The 20,088-nt window shown below is 36.5% G+C and overlaps 1 protein-coding gene across 1 annotated transcript in view; it reads right to left on the reverse strand.

Annotated features, from left to right (window-relative positions):
• The window catches only part of LOC145676375 (solute carrier organic anion transporter family member 74D-like), a 261,508-nt gene that overhangs the window by 216,392 nt on the left and 25,028 nt on the right, over window positions 1-20,088 (reverse strand). Inside the window, exons 6-8 of the mRNA XM_081747228.1 lie at window positions 18,864-19,007; window positions 15,181-15,345; window positions 14,229-14,424 (exon numbers count right to left, since the gene is read on the reverse strand). Coding sequence (XP_081603354.1) covers window positions 14,229-14,424; window positions 15,181-15,345; window positions 18,864-19,007 — 505 coding nt within the window. The remainder of the gene's footprint in view (window positions 1-14,228; window positions 14,425-15,180; window positions 15,346-18,863; window positions 19,008-20,088) is intronic.

A 20,088-nucleotide genomic window follows, 5' to 3' on the forward strand; every position in this document is an offset into this window, starting at 1 on the left:
GGAACCCGGAGAAACGCAATTTGAACCAAACTTGGGAGCCGAGGCTCCTTGGAGAGGAAGGAGACCAGACCGTCGTGGAGTTGACAACCACGAGATTCGTCTAACTGGACATTTGAACAGAACATGGATTATACACAACAGCTGAAGGTAATGTGCCTCTCCGACAAGGCAGAACTTATACACCAAACAGCATGAGCGCATCCCTTATTACCATTACTTATTTTACTCTACCATCCCCTTTCTAAAGTTTGCTGTGCAATTCTAAAATTAACAGTTTGTGTTTTATTTCAAAATTGAAATATAATTGGTTAAGATAAAATGAGTTATTGACTAACGTATTAGAATCACAGATTGGCATGGAGTTCGTCTATAATGGAAAAGTATTTATGACTGCTTTACACGAATTGTTAGGATTTCATGTACCATTCCGACATTAATACCGTGGTAATATTAGTATCTTTGCCACAAAATCCAGCTGGACATACCAGAATTCCAGTCACGTTTCCAGTCACGTTTCCAGAAGTCCAGTCAGAGATGTGTTGTGTTACGGTTAACTGTAGTGCCACTTGTTTGCTCTCACTGACCACCCACCAGAAAGTTTAATTTTGCCCCTCCCATCCGCCCTTGATTTGGCTCATATTATGTTTGGTGTTAAAGTCTGAATTGCCTTTTTCTTTTCTTTTATTTTACTTGTGTGTATTTTTAGTTTTATGCTGCGTCAATTTGCCCAAGATAGTGATGCTTTTGATGGTGTTTACAATGATTTAGAGCTCACTGAATATTTCGAACTGATAGTAACCTCTTCTCCGCATAAAATTCACCATACGAGGTAGTGCTTTGATCGCTTAAGACGACATTTACTTTTCTCGCAGTCTATTTCGGACATTGAGTCATCGTCTAGTAGTTTCTCGTCTAGTTTGCATTCCGATATGGCAGTCGGTGGTCAGCAGGACAATCCGAGTGTCCTTAGTCACATCTTAAGACCGAAATCATTTTATGGGCGCATGGGAGACGATGCGGCACTGTTTTAGTCGCCGTAGTGAGTGGACGTGTTTTCTCTCGCTCGTGAGTGTAGTGAACCATGATGGGTGTTGTGCTTGGAATTTACAGATCCAGAATAGGCTTATTCAGAATTGCTGTGAAAGAGCCGTCGTGTTCTGTGTTAGTGAATACATCAGGCTACACGAAGGTATTTTTTGACTACGGGTTAATAATATTGACTTTATTAATCATCGGGGGTGTAGAACAGCATCCAGGTCCTCCAAGCACTCAACGTATTGATATTGCAGAAATCAAAGACACGGTATCATCTCTTCGCGAGTCCAATGAAAAAGTAGTGGCCGAAGTTGCATCCCTTTGTGGTGCTAATTAACGCTTAACAACGGAAATCAAGACATTGAGGGAAACTAACGAAATTGGTTGATAGGGTGGATACCATCGAGACGAAATTATTGGAAGTGACGAGTGAATTAAGTGAACTACATATATATAATGCATTGTTATAACAAAAAATTGATGATCTGGAGAACAGAACACGAAGACAAAATTTAGTGTTTTACGGGGTGAAGGAAGAAGAGAATGAAGATTGGGCGTCTACAGAGAAAAAAGTGTGTGATTTGTTAAGTGATCGACTACAATTAAGAACTGATGACGAAGTTATACAGAAAGCCCATGTGTCAGGGCAGAACAAGACCCATAGTTTGTAAGTTTTCGAGTGACAAGTAAAAGGAATACGTCTTAAAAAATAGAAATAAACTTCGTGGAACAAACATTTACGTGGATCAAGATAACTCTGGTTCAGTAAGACAAGAGCGTAAACAACTACAGTACTATTTAATGAAAGCACGTAAAGAAGGGAAATATGCAAATATCAATTTCCGGTATTTGTATATTGAAGGGAAAAGATTCACGCTTACTGAACTCCAGACCAATGAAGAGAGGTATTACCAAGAAACTGACCAGGCCGAGGGAGTTTACAATCAGCCACCTGAACCGCCTAAGGCACATGTCAATAAAGAACAAGGAAAATCTGGACAGAACTTGCGACAAGGAAACGAAGCATCCGCTCCCTCCATCTGGACATTCCAAGGTAAGAAGAAATATATCAGCATGAGGGGGGGGGGGTGCACCAAGGACACTTCCGTGAATACAAAAACATTCAAAGTTGGAGGTGAAAGTGACAATATAGTTAGGGGAAAAGATGATAATTTCAATATATATGTTCAAAATGTAAGAGGAATTCGTACCAAGCTAAAAATACTGACTGAAAATGTATTAAGTTAGAACTATCAGGCAATTGCATTAACTGAATCTTGGCTTACTGACAGTCACAACGACTCTCAACTATTTGATTCGCGGTATGTCGTGTTAAGAGGTGACGGAAATAGTATTACTTCTGGTAAAAAATTGGGTGGTGGTGTTGTGTTAGCAGTAAATAAAAAATATCGAGTACAGAAAATTCGTCCCCCAAACATTCCTAGTGTGGACTATATTACAGTAAAAGTTTTTGTAGATATGGTTACTTGTATATATATATATGTCTTGTGTATATTGCACCTAGGTCAAATCAATCAACATATAGAGAATATTTTGAGTACATATTTAGTGTACTACAACCAGGGAGTAACATTCTTCTGACAGGCGATTATAATCTCTCACAGGTCACGGAAACTGATTTTAATTTCTTAGCATCTACTGGAACCTGTCAAGAATTATTTCATTTAATGAATTTTTATAATTTACGAACTCTCAATAATATTAAAAAGTCATACGGCAAAACGCTTGACTTAATACTCTCAAACCTTACTAGCGTAGAGGTCATACACGAACACCCACCCCTTGTATCCGAGGATGCTTACCATCCGGCCCTACTAATTGAATATAAATATATTAACTTTAGAAATGCTAAGTGTACAACGAAAAACGAAGTAAGAGATTATAATTTTTTAAAAGCTGACTTTGATAAACTGTACCGCAAAATTTCACAAACTAATTGGGAACCTATCACAGATAGTTTAACTGTGGACGGCTCTGTGGATTCTTTCTATAATATACTCCATTCTATTTTTGAACGGTGCATCCCGAGAAAAAGAGCTAAATTCAATTACCCTATTTGGTTTTCAAGTGACATAATTAGATTAATTAAGAGCAAATCATATCACCATGAGAAATGGAAGCAGAGTTCTTGGGACGCGCTGTATCACTACAATAAATTTACAGAATTGATAGCTCTTTCGAAAAAAGAAATTTCCAAGGCATACAATGCATACTTAAACAACTGTGAGGCCAATATTATAAGTAATCCCAAGACTTTCTGGACGTATGTTAAGAATAAAAAGAGTAATTTGGGAAGTAACTTGTTTCATTATAATGATCAAACTTCGAGTGATGATGCTGATATTGCAAATGCATTTATGGCAAATTTTCAAGTGACACACAATAAATCAGGTTATAATCTTATTCCTATGGAGCAATCCAATAATTCGGAAATCCTGGATAAATTAAACATTAACTTTATAGAAATCGAAGATGTGGAGAATGCTATTAAAAAACTTAAACCACGGTCATCTTGTGGACCGGATAAAATACCACCGTATATCATTAAAGGCTGCTTAGAAATACTGAAACATCCCCTACAGGTTAATTTTAACAAGTCAATAGCTTCTTCTACGTTTCCTATGAAATGGAAGATTGGTGACGTCTGTCCCATTCCCAAGACAGGTTGTCCTACTGACCAAATAAAAAATTATCGACCGGTAACACTACTATCTGCCCCATTTAAGGTATTTGAAATTATTATATATGAAAAAATTTACTCACATGTACGGTCAGTAATATATCCCTTTCAACATGGTTTCATGAAAAAGAGGTCAACTGTAAGTAATCTCTCAGAACGTACACATTTTATAGCTAATCAAGTTGATAAAAAGGAACAAGTAGATGTAATTTATACAGATGTCTCCAAGGCATTCGACGTAATTAATCATGATATACTTCTAAACAAACTTCTGACGTTTAATTTTTCACAAAACCTTCAACAATTTATAGCGTCTTTGCCAACGCAAACATCGTGTTCGATACAAAAATATTTTAACTGGAGAATAATTCGTAGACTCTGGTGTGCCTCAGTAATCGAGCTTAGGACCTCTACTATTTATATTATTAGTCAATGATTTACCACCTGTAATATCCTCCCACGGAATTAGACGCTATTTCTTTGCAAAGCGACATAAATTCTATTTCCCAATGGTGTGAATAAAACATGTTGCTGTTAAATATTTAAAAAAAAGTAAAGTAGTATCATACAACAGGAAAATGAACTATATGCGCAATGTGTATACTATTAACCAAACGCCCATTGAGAGAGTGGATTATATAACTGATCTTGGAGTCACTCTGCAGTCAAACTTATCATTCGATATTCATGTCAACAGGGTAGTAGGTGAGGTCTTTAGGAATCTTGGCTTTGTGATGAGATTCGGAAGTGATTTTTCTAACACCAAAACACTATACATTGCCTATGTAAGATCTAAGGTGGAATATGCAGGAATAATATGGGGTTCTGATAATAAGAAATATACAAATAAAATCGAAAATATTAAAAAATACATTTGTGCGCTTTTTAACATATAAAGAAACAGGGATATATCCGAAATTTGAAGTATGAAGATCTTCGAAGCAAATATTCATTACTATCACTTGACAGCAGGAGGACTCACTTCATTTTATCTTTCTTACATAAAATAATACATAGTACAGTAGATTCAGAATATTTATTATCAGAAATCAAACTACACGTCCCACATAGAGCAACCAGAACCCATAATAGCATATTCCATCTCTCGACGCAAAGGACTAATGTATTGGATGTATCGCCTGTCAGAAAAATGTGTTTGTTGTATAATAAGATGTCAGAAAAGCACCCAGAAATAGACATTTTTAGCTATAGACAGAATTTGACTCTAAATAAATAAGATGTAGATCATGTTATATGTATTTTAAAGTATTTTGCTATCGTATTTACTATGTTATCATATGTGCATTTTAAATTATATTATCGTGATGGAAAACTGTAATTAGGCATCCGCCTGTTGTTTTCTGAAATAAATAAATAAATAAATATTGATCAGTTTGAGATTTTAGCACAGATGAACAATTGGTATGTGTTGAAGAAAAAATGGATACTTGAATCACTTTTGAAAGGCCCCGCGTGGTATTGGTTCGATACGGTTTCCAAGCAACCGGATTTTTCGGATATGATTTATGAAGAGTTAGAATAAATTCAAAGGTGCCTTCAAAAATGCCCTGTTACCGCAGCTAACAGGATATGGGATGCATTCGAGGGAGCAAGCATCTAATTAATCTGTTTTATCTTACGTTTATGCGAAGGGGAATTTGATTTTTCGCAATGATAAGGATGCTCCTGTTCAAAAACAGATTCAATTAATAATTGACGGGTTGATTCCAGAATATATGCGAATTGCGGTTAAAAATCATACGCTTAGGTAGAGAAATTAGTTCAAGATTTATTAGATGATGAAAGAGCACGGGTTTTGTTAGAACGGAAAGCGATTGAAAAACTTGTTAAGCAGAATCCTTTCCTTTCTCAAGCAGCTGTTCAGCTAAATCCTCCAGAGAGTATTGAATGTCGTGTGAACTCTGTTTGCCGAGTCAGCAGGTTGATCGATCAGCTCGGACTTTATCCTCTGAAGCATCAGCTACGAAAGTGTCCACTGACGAGTTCAAGGACCAGTTAGCTAATATACAAAAACAATTGACTCAGTTGTCACTACAAGAACAGCATTCGCAGAAGAATACAAATCAAAATAATTTCCGTCGTAATAATAACAATAATAGAGGCAGACGTAATTTTTCTTCACGTCAAAACAGCGGTCAGCAGTTTAGACAGCAGCCACGGCACGACAGTAGCAATAATAATCACAGTAGTAATAGACAGAATGGTAATAAAAAAACTATTATCTGTTTTAAATGTGGAAAAGAGAATCATCGTGCTGTCCACTGTCTTAGTCCTTTAAACTAGCTCAGAGGGTTGATGATAATGGGACATAAACTCTAAAGCGTTTAAAAGTCCCTGTGTTGATAGAGGGAGCCCTTCCAAAAAAACCTAATCAGAATTAATGGTAGAGATAGCCCTATTCTTCTTGATATTGGCTAACAAATTTCGCGTATTTCATCTCAGATGGTTCATCACAGGGCGAAGATTCTTTCTACATCCAGTGTTTTACGAAGGGTTACGGGTAGGACTTTACCTGTAAGTAAAATAGCTCTTGTTCCATTACGGGTGGGAACTGAGTATTTTTGTCGTCCTTTCAGAGTCATACCGAGCTATCCTCACCCCCCTTTGTTAGGACAAGATTTTCTTTTAGCTCATGAAACCGATTTGAACCAGAAAGAGTTGTCGTTATCTATCTTCAGATTTGGGAAAATATCTTCTGCTACCTTGACGCATTCTAGCCACATGAGTTATGTATCGGCAGAGTTGCAACCCTTGTCAAGCCTGTGTTCAAAGTTTTGTCATCTACTTGGTTACCGCCTCGCTCGAAGGTTCGAGTCCCTGTTCGTAAAGTTTACGATTTCTTGGGGTCCAAGGATTGGTTGCAGCCCTCTAAGCTTATACCTTGGTTGATTAACCTTTTAATTCAGGAAACATTTGTTGACAAGGTTAATTCCTTTATTTGGGTGACGAACCCTACCAAAAAGAAGTATTTATTGTGGAAGAACAAGGTGGTGGGACAAGCTGTAGAGAAAGATTAAATCATTTATGTACTAACGTGACGCAAGAGAATAGTCCCTAATCTTCTGAAACTCCCGGATTTGACTGTACTCGTGTTAATGTAAATCCTGACCTTAGTGACAGTGAGAAACGGCAGCTGTACGATCTAATTACAGAGTTTAAAGGTGTCTTTAGTTGGTCACGTGATGATTTTTCGCAAGCTCGTGGTTACGAGCATGATATTCAGCTTAAGGACCCATAGCCAGTATCAGTTAAGCTGTATTCCATACCTTTCCATCTTCGTGATGCTGTGAATGAACAAATTGAGTTATTATTAAAGGAGGACGCGATTCGGCCTTGTCACTCGCCCTGGAATTCTCCTATAATACTGGTACGTAAGAAGAGTGGATCTTATCGGCTAATTGTGGATGTTAGAGCAGTTAATATTCACGTGATCGCATCCAACTTTCCAGTCCGCCTATGTAGAACATTTTAGAGCGATCTAGCGGCCATAGATTCATAAATAGTTCAGACTTGACGACTGTTTTTTTATCAAATCATATTGACAGAGAGGAGTCAACCTATTACTGTTTTTTCAGTGCCAGGAAAAAGACAATACTGTTTTAAAGTCCTTCCTATGGGTCTAGTAACTAGTCCCAGTGCTCTCAATGACGTTATGAAGTTGGCACTCGAAGGTTTAGAGAAGGATTCAGTCTACTATTATTTGGATGATGATGTTTGGGGTACGGATTCGTTCGAAGGAGATTTAACGACTACATTAAAACTGTTTCAAAGTTTTAGAGAACGTGGGTTAAAGCTATCACCGGAAAAAACTAAACTAGGTCATTTTTCACTAGAACGTTTGGGTCATGTACTCTCCCAACAAGGAATGTCTATCTCAGACCATATTACCGATTCCATAAGGAATTATAAAAGACCTAAGACGCAAAAGCAGCTTAAGAGTTTTTTGGGGTTGTGTTCCTTTGTACGATCGTACGTCAAGGACTTTTCTACGATCGCGAAACCTTTATTAAAATTGTTCAAGAAGGATGTATCCTTTAAGTGGTCTGCTGCCCACCAATAGGCATTTGAGAATATGAAGGAGGCCATCATTTCCGCTCCCACATTAATGAGGTATGACCCCAAAAAGGAAGTGTGCGTTTTTTCAGATGCCAGTTTCAATGGGTTGAATGAGGCGATTTACAGCCAGAAACAGACAAAGAAGACACACCTTTGGTACCTATTGCTTTTTGCAGCCGTGCGCTTGGACCACATGAAAAAAATATCACGCTTATCATCTTGAAATAGCAGCGATTATCTTTACCTTGCGTCGTCTTAAGCATTTTTGTTCGGTAGACACTTTTACCTAAAAACTGACTGTCATTCGATAACGTTTTTCCGTCAGAATCTTGCAAAGTTTGCTCGTATTATTTCCGAATTAGAGCAATATCAATTCACAGTATCACATATGCCTGGGAAAATGAATTTTTTAGCAGATTCGTTGTCAAGGAATGTTAACTGCGAAAGAGATGTAGTGGAATAAGAGAAGAACTTCAGGATCCACGAGTGTTTATGGTTCAACTGGATGATACTCTTAACCCTTTGAGGATCCCATGGTACAATATGTACCATACGGGGTGTTTCATGGTACATTGCGTTATAACTCTCCTATTTGAGCTTTTTCGTCCGGTTTTTTGTTTGTTTTTCAAATCCAAAGGCATTGTAGAAGACATTACGTATGGTTTCACACCTTCCTGCGTCGAGACATAGGAGGTGATGACGTCATAAGTCTAAAATTTATATTTTCGTGTAATACTTTTTTTTGGGGGGCTTATGTAAAGTATTTTGGGCGGGCTTATTTTTGCACGTAGAAGATTGAAATTTTGCACAAACATGCAGTCCACCGAGTAGTATTTACCAGATATTTTTCAGATTTCTGCGTTAAAACAGGGGGATCCAGAGGGTCAAAAAGTTGAAAAAGGGATATTTTTACCCAAAAATCCCGTTTTTACTCATTTTCCCGCCTTAGATACATGATGGAGACAAGTGAACGGTACCGCCTGAAAGGCAGTTCTATTCTGAAGAGAATGATGTGCGACACATTGCCCTAGGGAAGTGTCAGGGAATTTTTACCAAAATATACTTCTGTATAGGGGAATTTTGGACATTTTCGGTATTATTTTTTGCGGGCTTATTTTTGCACGTAGAAGATTGAAATTGTGCACAAATATTCAGTCCACCGAGTAGTATCTACCAGATTTTCTTCAGATTTCTGCATTAAAACAGGGTACGGAGGGGCTAAAACTTGAAAAAGGGAAATTTTTACCAAAAAATCCATTTCACGGGATTTTCCTGCCTTAGATACATGATGGGGACAAGTGAATGGTACTGCCTGAAAGGCAGTTCTATTCTGAAGAGAATGATGGGCGAAACATGACCCTAGGGTAATTAGGGATGTCTCAGGGAATGTTTAAAAATTTCTCTCTGTATACGGAAATATGGGACATTGTCGGAATATTTTTTTTGGCGGGCTTACTTTTACACCTGGAAAATTGGAATTGTGCACAAACATTCAGCCCACCGAGTAGTATTTACCAGATTTGAAGAAGGGATATTTAGACTCAAAAAATCCCGTTTTTCCTCATTTCCCCGCCTTAGATACATGATGGAGACACGTGAGTCATACCGCCTGAAAGGCAGTTCTAAGCTGAAGAGAATGATGGGCGAAACTTAACCCTAGGGTAATTAGGCATGTCTCAGGAAATTTTTTACCTGAGATCATGGTGTTTTACGGTAATTTGGGGCATGGTGGGAATTCCTGATAAAATTTCTCCCGCCCTTGGTATTCAAGATACAAACTTGAAATTTGGCACACACATTCAGTATGCCAAGTACTATTTATCAGTTTTTTTATATGGCTACGTTTACACAGGGCCGCCCCAGAGGGGCCCAAAGTGCGAGAAAAAATTTTCCCTCCAAAATTTTCCCTTTGACATTTTTCCTGCTCCTGGTATATGGTATGAGCATGACAGTGGTATCATTTGAAAGCCAGCTCCATTCTGAAGAGAATGCGGTATGAACCATGATCCTAGGATAAATAGTGACGATGCAGTAGCTGCTTGACTGAAAGTCTAAAAAATAGCCCAAAAAACCAGGTGCCGGAAAGGGTTAATAAAGAACAACGGAAGGACTCATATTTTAAGGACATCATTTCCTTCTTAGAGGGGAGGAAGACCAGGATTATCACCTAGAACGTCAGGCATTGTGCTTCGAACTTATAGATGGTATCTTATTTAGGAAGCATCGCCTTCCTTCAGGGACACAACTGCTACCTGTTATTCCATCGACGTTACGAGACCAAGTTTTTCGCTCAGGACACGAATCTACGATAGGAGCTTGTCATTCTGGTTATGGGAAGACATACCAGTTACTTTAGCACTCAGTTTACTTCCCTTTCATGAAGAAATTTGTGGCGGATCGTTGCCGCAAGTGCCAAGTGTGTCAGCGCTTCAAGAAGACTCCTGGAAAATCACCTGGAGTTCTGCAAACGATGCCTTCTGTGCCTTCCTTCTACCGCGTAGCCATTGACGCGGTGGGTCCTTACTCCGTCGCGAATGCCCTTCGTCACAAATATTTGGTAGTCGCAGTCAACTATAATATTAGGTATGTTGTAACAGTTACAGTTCCTGAACAAACAGCAGCTACGCGTGCGGACTTTTTATATAATCATGTCTTTTTGAGATTTGGCCTTTGCAAGGAAATTTTGGTAGATCGATCTACAGCCTTTACTGGAATGCTTTTCCAGGAGTTATATAATATCTTAGGTGTTGAAATTAAGTTTGTTAATCCTTGGCCACATCAGACTAATGGGTTAGTCGAGTCGCAAATTCGGCATTTAGAAGCTGTTTTGAAACGAAAAGTAAATCCGTTAGACCATGGGAGTTGGGTAGATAATGTTCGTGCTGTTACGTTTTCGCATAATGTCACTGTGAATCTGTCTACATCTTATTTTCCTTTTTCCTTCCTTCATGGTTTCAATTCGTATTGGGAACATCAGGCAATAATTAATGGACCTTGCATTCATGTCTCCAATGAAGATCGTTTGGCAACATTGCAGGATATTAGGGAAATAGCTCAGGACAAATTGTATGGTCGTTTTCATACGTCATCTAAATCTTATAATCAGCGGCGCGTAGCTGTGAAGTACAATGTAGGACAACGTGTTTGGATCTTTGACCCCACGAGGAAGCGTGGGCATGCGAAAGCATTTTTCGGTCATTATTTTGGACCTGGTATTGTTGTGAGAGAAGATGATGGGAATGCATATTTTGTTAACTACAAAACACCCAAAGGACGGAAGAAAATTGAATCTATTGTTGTTACGAGGTTAAAGCCTTATTTCCCAGATGATCCTCCGCCTGAAGACACCGACCAGCTACAGGATATTTCTCATATCCGTCATGAAGATAGAGAAGATAGTAACCTGCTTCTAATTCCGAACATCTTACTCTAGTTACGAACCTGAAGGAGGCAGTGCAATTCATGCAAGTAGCCGATGCCGAAGAATTACTGACCATCTCTTCGATTCAGTTTCCGAAGTCCACCAGGTAACCGTTATGTAACTTTAATGAAGATATCAATAATAAAGTTAGTATCTTTTATGGTGACTAGTTAATGGTGACTAGTATGGTCGCTAAGTTAAAATGTGTAGCTGTGGTGAATGCAGCCAACGAGATTGACGCCTAGATCTGGTGTAGATGGGGCGATTCCTAGAGCCGCCGGAGAGCAGCTTCTTGAAGTTTGTGAGAAGCTTGGTTCGCTTCGCCCAGGAGAAGCAAAAATTTCGGCAGGATTTAATCTCCCCGCTTCGAATGTTTTACTTGCATGTGCTCCCAGAGATAGCAACAAACGTATCTTGAGACAATGTTACTTGAATTACATGAGACGTGCCATTGACAATAATTGTCGCACGCTTGCCTTTTGTTGTCTTGATACCGGAGCATTTGGATTTGACAAGGTACAAGCTGCAAAAGTAGCTTTATCTACAGTTCGAAATATACTAGAGACGAATTTGAGTAATTTCGACAGAATTATTTTTTGTCTTTACGATAAGAACAATAAACAGATTTATAACTAATATATCCCAGTATATTTTCCTAAGTAGTGTAAGGTGTGGTTAGTACATACCTAATCTTATGTTAGTACACTGCATATACATGATTCCTGAGAGATATTGTGAACCTTCTCTAACAAACTATATTTGGATAACATACGATAAGTTATAGTTACGTCCGGATAGATGTGGTTACCTTCTATGCCATATCTTACGTAGTCTTATTTTATTGTTGTTATTCGACATGCTACTTAGTATGTTGAATCAGGAATTCCCTTCTTACCTGCAAGAAGAAGGAAAAGAAATATTAAAATCTTGCCTATGTATTTCCTCGTCTATCAAGTATTGTGTATTCTGGAGTCCTCAGATTTGAAAATTTCTACAAGATCGAAGATAAGAAGCATACTTAACACTGAAGGAAAAGGCAATATGAGAGTACTGCATTAATGTAACACTGAATTTCCTTGGAAGTAGAAGAGCTACCTAATACAAGGAATTAGAGAATCAAGTAATTAAGGCTTAAAAATATTTACGATGAAACATGGGTCGTTGAAAGTAAAATTCTGAGGTTCAATACTCGACTTCTTTCAAGAGTGTTGCAGCGATGTACCGGGTGATAATGATGGATGATTCCTTTAAGACATTCATAAATGATATGAAGGGAAATTGAAGTCTACAATGCTAGCAGATTATTGCTGAACAATAACTCAGAATAAGATTGATATTCAGTAGTCAATGACGAAATAAAATACTATATTCGAAATTTGGCTGTACTTTATAAGTATTCCTTTAGAAAACCTGCTGAAAACTGAGTATATAAGTAAATAATGTGTGAAATATTAACTTTCGTTACTTCCTAAATTTTAAAGTATCTTTCTTCCATTATAATTATCATTATATGAATATAATGTCCAGAATTGCATAACAATGCTGAAATAAATTAAAAATGTGAGTACGTTTGAACTATCCCCAGTGCAGAGGAAGTACACTCATTTTTAAATTCAGCTCTTAAATTATGTCTTCTTTTTTCTTCACAAATAGGAAAGAAATTTTCTTTGGTATGACAGTGATAAATGAAAGTTCATTACCACACAAGTAAATTTAAAGCATAGCTTAAAGCATATATTATCCAACGAACAGTATTATATATGATCCATCTGCCGTCGTAAATAGTTTAACCGTTTCGACTCGCACCCTGACTTCCAAATTTTCACCTTTTATAGGAATTTAATTATATTGGCGGATAAGCGACAAAGTGGATAATTACAACGTAGGCCCAACGCTGGTAGTTGGATAATGTACCGTTTCCCACTAGGTACATTATCCACTGTCCACCGTCCACTGTCTGTGCTGCTAGGATAAGATCTGTCAAATTTAGTCGATTAACAGTTCGCACGTAGAAACTAGTCACTCTTCGGCAAGATTACTGCTGTATAGTGTATGTTGTTTTGTCAACAATTGACTTGCGCTGATGCAATTACGAACTATAATCAGCGGCAGAACTATTTAAAGGGCATAAACTGACTGATGTACTGTCGATTATACCAATGCTACAAAGAGTTAATCGATTTCCATTATTATCAGGAATCAAGGAAGACTGGCTTCCTCTACCCCTCGAAAATATCATCCAAAGTCTCTATCTTCGAAAGAGAAGAACATTGTTTGTGTGTAAATTATGCCAGTGTTAAGACTACATTAGGTTACTCAATAAACAATAAATAACAAATACAGTGTCAAGTGACTTAATGAGTTACTGGGTATTTCAGGATGCTTATGGCATAGGTACTCGATATTTTATGCAGCTTACAAGCAACTTGGTAATTGAAGTTTCCTGGAAATCCCAATATATAACTAGGAATTTCAAACGTCGTTTGAAATATTCGATATTTCAAACAGCTCAATACGCTACTCGGTATTTCTAGTTGTTTATGAGCTATTCCGTATTTCAATGGCTTATTGAGCTATTCGGTATTTCAACCGGCTTGAGAGCAATTCGGTAATTCAGAACCCTTAGTTCAGTTGTCAGAAATCTTAAGTTATAGTTAGGAGCTATTTGGTATTGCAAATGGCTTAAGAACTATTCGACATTTCAAGCAATCTCTGAGCAATTCCATATTTCAAGCTTGTTAGTAAGGTACTCGATACTTCAAGCAGTTTATGAAGTACTCGGTATTTGAAGCGACGTAATGAGCTGTTCGGCGTTACACATTTAAACATAAGAAACTTAATCGTCTGTACACATTTAAATATTTAAACATGTAAGAAATGCATAACATTAAATATATCAACTCAGAGGCCTTTGGCTTTATTGCTATTCAACTCAATATGTTTATATTTGTAGCTTTCGTACTGTATACATTAACCAAGGAATAGGGTACTTACCTCCCATCAGGCAGGAAGCGACCATGCATATCATCTGCCGGGCATCCAAAAAATGCGTAACCAATGTGACCCATAACATCTAAGAATTCTACAAATACGTTCCAACCCGCAAGTAATCGTGGTCGTGGTTTGAACTTTGATATGACAATTCCTGAGCTTAAAAGTCCGACAGCTGTGCAGACCAAACCAACAGTTCCTAAAAAATTACATACCAAAATTAGTTCATAATATTCAGAACTCACAACGAAGAAGACAAATATGCAAATTAAACCATGTTAGTGATAGTTTTTGGGTTGATTATTACAACTTAACAAGCATATTAATTGTATTTAATTGCGTTATACAGGTATAACAATTTCTAATCATTTAGAATTATAATAGATAAAGTTAGCATTTACCCAATACAGGCGCTAGGCTGGCTCAGTGGTAGGGCGTTCACCTCTGGTGCATGGGGTCCCTGGTTTGATACCAGCACGGGCCAAGCGAACTTTATCGTGGACAAACACCGTGTTCGCGAGTTTTCTCGGGGTTCTCCCGTTTTCTCCCACTTTATTCATTTCACCATTTCATTCATTTCTCATCATCACTGTCTCCTTTAGCCCACCTGGCATAAACGTGGGACGTAAAACTTAAAGATTTTATTTCCAAAGGAAATACTGTGCGAAGGAAAGGTTGTGTAATAACCAGGGTCAACTTACAGCAGCGGGTGATCACTACATTGTGCAACAGACGAGAAGGAACCGACGGTCAAACAACGACTTCAATTCCAAAGAGGCCTATTTGGAAAGTCCAAAACAAAACACTGCAATTTTTATTAAAATTCTACAAATCTGACGACAGTTATTGCATGACATTCCTACAATACATCAATATATACAAATATTTTATATCTTGTCAAATGAAAGAAGCTGAGATGCATGAATTTGCTACAAAGTAAATGAAATTTCCTTACCTGTTATCATGCTGGCCGAGGCAGCAGACCGACGAAACTGTGTCTCCATATATTTCGGCATAAAACTCCAGTAGCCAATGAGACCCATGAACCAAAAGACGCTACTCATAGAATTGAAAAGTAATACTTTGTTCTTTAAAAGTCTTCTCATTGTTATCTTAAAATCTGTAACAAATATAATTACCATAATTATGCTAAAGAAAACCAGTATTATGTTTATAAGTGAAACAAATCATTTAATATGTACTTAAACTTAGGAAGAAGTCACTTTTTGCTTCTGTTACATAACAAAGTAATTTATGGGAGCGCCAGCGTAAGGAAGATATCTTTTTTCCACTTTCAGAGGTTCCAGATTCAAATCTGGTGTTTGGTTATTCTGCCTATCAGGTTTTACCAGGGATTTTCCTCAGTTTTACTACGCGAATCGGAGGCTAGCATCAGTAAATGATTGCTCATGAACCACTTTCTTTGAAATTCTTTTTTAATCATTGGATTATTGTTGCAATTTCGAAAGGAGTCTTTAGATTCTATGCTTTTAACTGTAATAATACTTAAATAATAATAATAATAATAATAATAATAATAATAATAATAATAATAATAATAATAATAATAATAATAATAATAATATATTTATTTTAGTGCCATGAACAGCCAGATAGCAAAAATACAGCACTTAGTTAAAGAACTAAGGGTTATAACCCACATCTTACACTTCTCTTAATATTAGCAATACACTTGTTTCGACGATAGGAGGTCATTGTCTATCTTATAATATATACATAATTTTATGACTTGTATCTTGTCTGGATAAACATAATTACTTCATTATTCATTAAAATGGTTAGTCAATTTTCTTTAGATTGTCCTTAAAACAAGGATGCCGTCAAACATAGTGATATACTGTATAAAATATACATACCTAATAAAATCTATACGTCTGTTTAATAAATACAATTATCCCGATAGTATATTAAAAGAACTTGTCAGTTTTCTTAAGATTATAGATTTTTTATTCATGGGAACCATTTCCGATGCTTTTCTAAGACTATATGTTGGTACCCTTATACCTATATTATGTAGGCAGTATTCGCTACTATATCTATTATCTAAACTTTTCTGAATTAAGTTTTTCTCTGTCATTTTTCTTCTTACATGTAATTCTTGCAACCCCCAGTATTCGTTCCAGTAATCATAACTATGAGAGTAGTAATCTTTTTTTCTTATTTCTACACAATAGCCTAATGAAACATTTTTGAACTGATTCAATTTTGATACATAATGTTGTGAATATATTTTTCCATATAATTGCACCAAATTCTAATCTGGGTCTTACAAGTACCTTAAATAGATAGACATATGTGTTTGCATTTTTTAACTCAGGCCACTGCCTAAACACAAACCCTATAGTCTTTCGTGTTCTACGTACTATGTCATTAATATGATAGTTGAATTTCATATTCATGTCAAATGTTATGCCTAAATCTTTAATCTTTTCAACTTTCTGCAGTGATATTCCATCTATGACATATTTGCTAACATAGTATTGCGTCTTATTGGTATATGAAATAAACTTAGTTTTATTATAGTTTATTTTCAATAGATTATTTTTACACCATATACTAATACTATCCAAGTCTTTTTGGAGAAAGTAGTTATCGTATTCGCTCAGCGTATAATAATATATTTGAGAATTTAACCTTTTCCGTCAGGTCATTAATAAATAATGAAAAAAGAAGTGGTCCTAAAGGAGATCCTTGAGGTATACCATTCTTTATACAGCCAATACTGGAAGTTACATGACCAATTTTCACTCTATATTCTCTGTTTGATATATAACTTTGGAACCATCGAATATACTGAGAAGATAGACCAACATTGGATAATTTACTAACTAGAAGTCCATGTTCTATAGAGTCGAAAGCCTTTGACATATCAATATATATAGTGTCAACTTGTAGTCTATTTTTAAGAGCTAAGTACGAGTGATACATTGAATATATTTGCTAGAATGGATGATAACTCAGTACCACATGCTTTTATTATATAGTACAGTATGTTATCTGGACCAGGAGAGGTACTTCTATTGATCTGTTTAATTGCACTAAGGACATCCGGTTCGGAAATATTAGGTATATTAATTATATCTCCGCTACAAATAGGTAATGTAGAACACATGTTATGGTCATTTACATGACTTAGTCCCAAATTAAAATTTTCACTGAATATGTCTGAACAGCTCCACAACATCAGTCTGTGCAGTAGCTACTGTATCATTATATTTCATTTCCTTTGGTAATTTTTTGTTATCTGAGTTTTTAAATACTTTCCAGAATACCATATTTCCACTAACAATTCTGTTTTCTAAACTAAGATAATAGGCTTTTCTCGCTTCTAGATATTTCTTTTTTTTTTTACAATTTTACGTAATGTAGAATACCTTTGGTACCACATACTATCATTGGTTTGTCTTGCTTTGACGAAACATTTAGTTTTCTTATTTATTAAAGTTTTCAGTTCCCTATCCATCCAGGGGTCTTTAAATTTGAGTTTATTAATGACTACTTTCTTAGGTACATAAATATCTAGAACATTATATATACTATCATAGAAACTGTTGACCATAGTATTAATATCACTTGTATCTACATTCGATTCATTCATTGCCTCGATACCCTGATATACACCTAAGAAGTCAGCATTCTTAAAATCAAAAAGTTTGTTCGGTTAGAAATATTGTCTCGATTGTTATGATTACTTTTAATTACTTCCCATTTAAAAATAAAAGGTGGATGGAATCGGTCAATTTTTATTAAAGGTGGGACATCATACACAATGGAACTATTATCCATGTTGGTTAGCAACAGGTCTAGAACTCGGGCCATTAAAATGAAGCTGAAGTTTCCCTGGCTCCCTCAATGTCCGAATCTGAACGTAATAGGACATTTTTGGTCGTTCGTTTTGGAGACAGATTTTTCTTCCCTTCAACAAACAGGATTGAAGTTCACAGGAAACGGATGAAACAAGTGTTATGTGGTAATATTCGTCTTACTATTTGAGTGATCCCCAGTCACGTGGGGATAAAGAAACAGTGCATAAGAATTCATCATTAAAGGTCTAGGCATGTGGAAAATTTGCACATACAATGCTGACGAGAAGAACGTCGCCGTTCTTAACCAATTCCCGTTTTCACCACATACAACCACCAATGATTATTTTATTTTACAAGCTGAAAACTGTAAACAGGCATATTTTAAAGTATAGAAGCCATGAAGAAGGCCATACCGACGGCGCTTCGAAACATCTTTTGATTATTCTTCCAGCAGTACACAAAGGAGTCGAAGAGAACAATGGGAAAGTATGTAGAGTGAAGATGGATTACCTTCAAGCAGACTTTGTAATTTTTAATTGGTTCTCCGCGTCTTCAACCCGGTTATTTTTCATAAAGACTTTAAAGATTTTGTTGATGATATTTAATGTCATTTCCGTATCTGTTAAACCACGTCAGATACTCCTACGCTGATTAAATTAAGATTAATTTCTGTATTTATCGCGTTGCACCATTAAACTGAAAGCTGTGTAAAACTATAATTACGCTTTCAACCTTTTTTTCAATATTTAAAAATACTTAAGAACTCTCAATAATTCAACGAATATATTTAGGTAAATGTTTCTCAGCTCACCTTCAAAGGATCTTTTATTGTCAACCATTTCAACCCCAGCTATTCTATCTTTTTCTCTTCTCATGTAAGCTCGAGGTAAAGTTTTCGGGAACATTGTGAGCATACAACCAAAGATTATGAGAACAGATCCTAGCGGAGCCCATCCTAGACAAATAAAGGAAATAATTTATAAGAATGGTAACAGTAAAGAAACCAATAACTAACTCAATACTTATATCTAGGTATAATGTTAGTACATGTACACAGTAGAAACCCTTACGCGGTAGATGAAGTTAGGAATTGGTTGCAGGGGGCAGACCTTTTGTCTGCTAAGGGGCACGGTTAATATAAATCAGAATTGAAGGGTTTTATAAGTAGCATTTTTATTTTTTGTCAAAAAAGTTGGAGGGGCGATGACCCCCATAGCTCCGCCCATCCTTACGCCGATAAGTTATGTTAACAAAGTAGATTCCAACCACATCTTTCATTAACCTATTTTGTTAACCTATTAGACAGAAACAAATTAATTGATGAGCATGCATTCTTTAGCTCATTACAGCTAAATTACAGTGAAACAATTACTCCTTTTGTCTAACCGGCATTATTGTGGGACGTAAAACTGAAAAAACTGATGAGCATGTAATATATTCACATTAAAAAGATTACCTACGCGTCACGGTTTCGCCAACTAACATTCGGCTTCATCAGACACGAAAAGTGTTATTTAGCGAAACTACCACATTTTTTGTGAATAATTGTTTTGCTCATCAAAGAGGTTGTTTGTGTTTAATTATATACAAAATTAATCTATTATAATTCATTTTTATGTATCGGTTCTGTTACGCCAGTAGAACCTATTTACTTCAATTGGTTTTGTCAGCGTTTAGAACTATGCTTAAATCAACGTTCTTGTTTGATTACACTTTTTCGAGGAACATTGTTTGTTTGGACGAGGAACATTTCTTATCCGTTTCGTATTTCTGTTTGTTAGGGCTCTTGTATACTTACGATTGCGGTAGCTGTTTTGCACTACCGCCGCGGATATGCTAGTGCAAGGGTGTAGCCCCGGGGTCCATCGGGGCCAGGCCCCGCTAAATAATTTCCTGCGCCCCCCCCCCAAATGACCAGGTTTTAAAACATCATAGTAAGATTACTTCGCTTCAGTCACTTAAAAATAACAAAGTTTACATACAATTAATAATTTAACTATCGAAAAATACTATTTCACCATACCAATCAAAAAATA

Source organism: Thermobia domestica, unplaced genomic scaffold, assembly GCF_964235325.1.
Source record: "Thermobia domestica unplaced genomic scaffold, izTheDome1.hap1.1 HAP1_SCAFFOLD_119, whole genome shotgun sequence".
NCBI lineage: Eukaryota > Metazoa > Arthropoda > Insecta > Zygentoma > Lepismatidae > Thermobia > Thermobia domestica.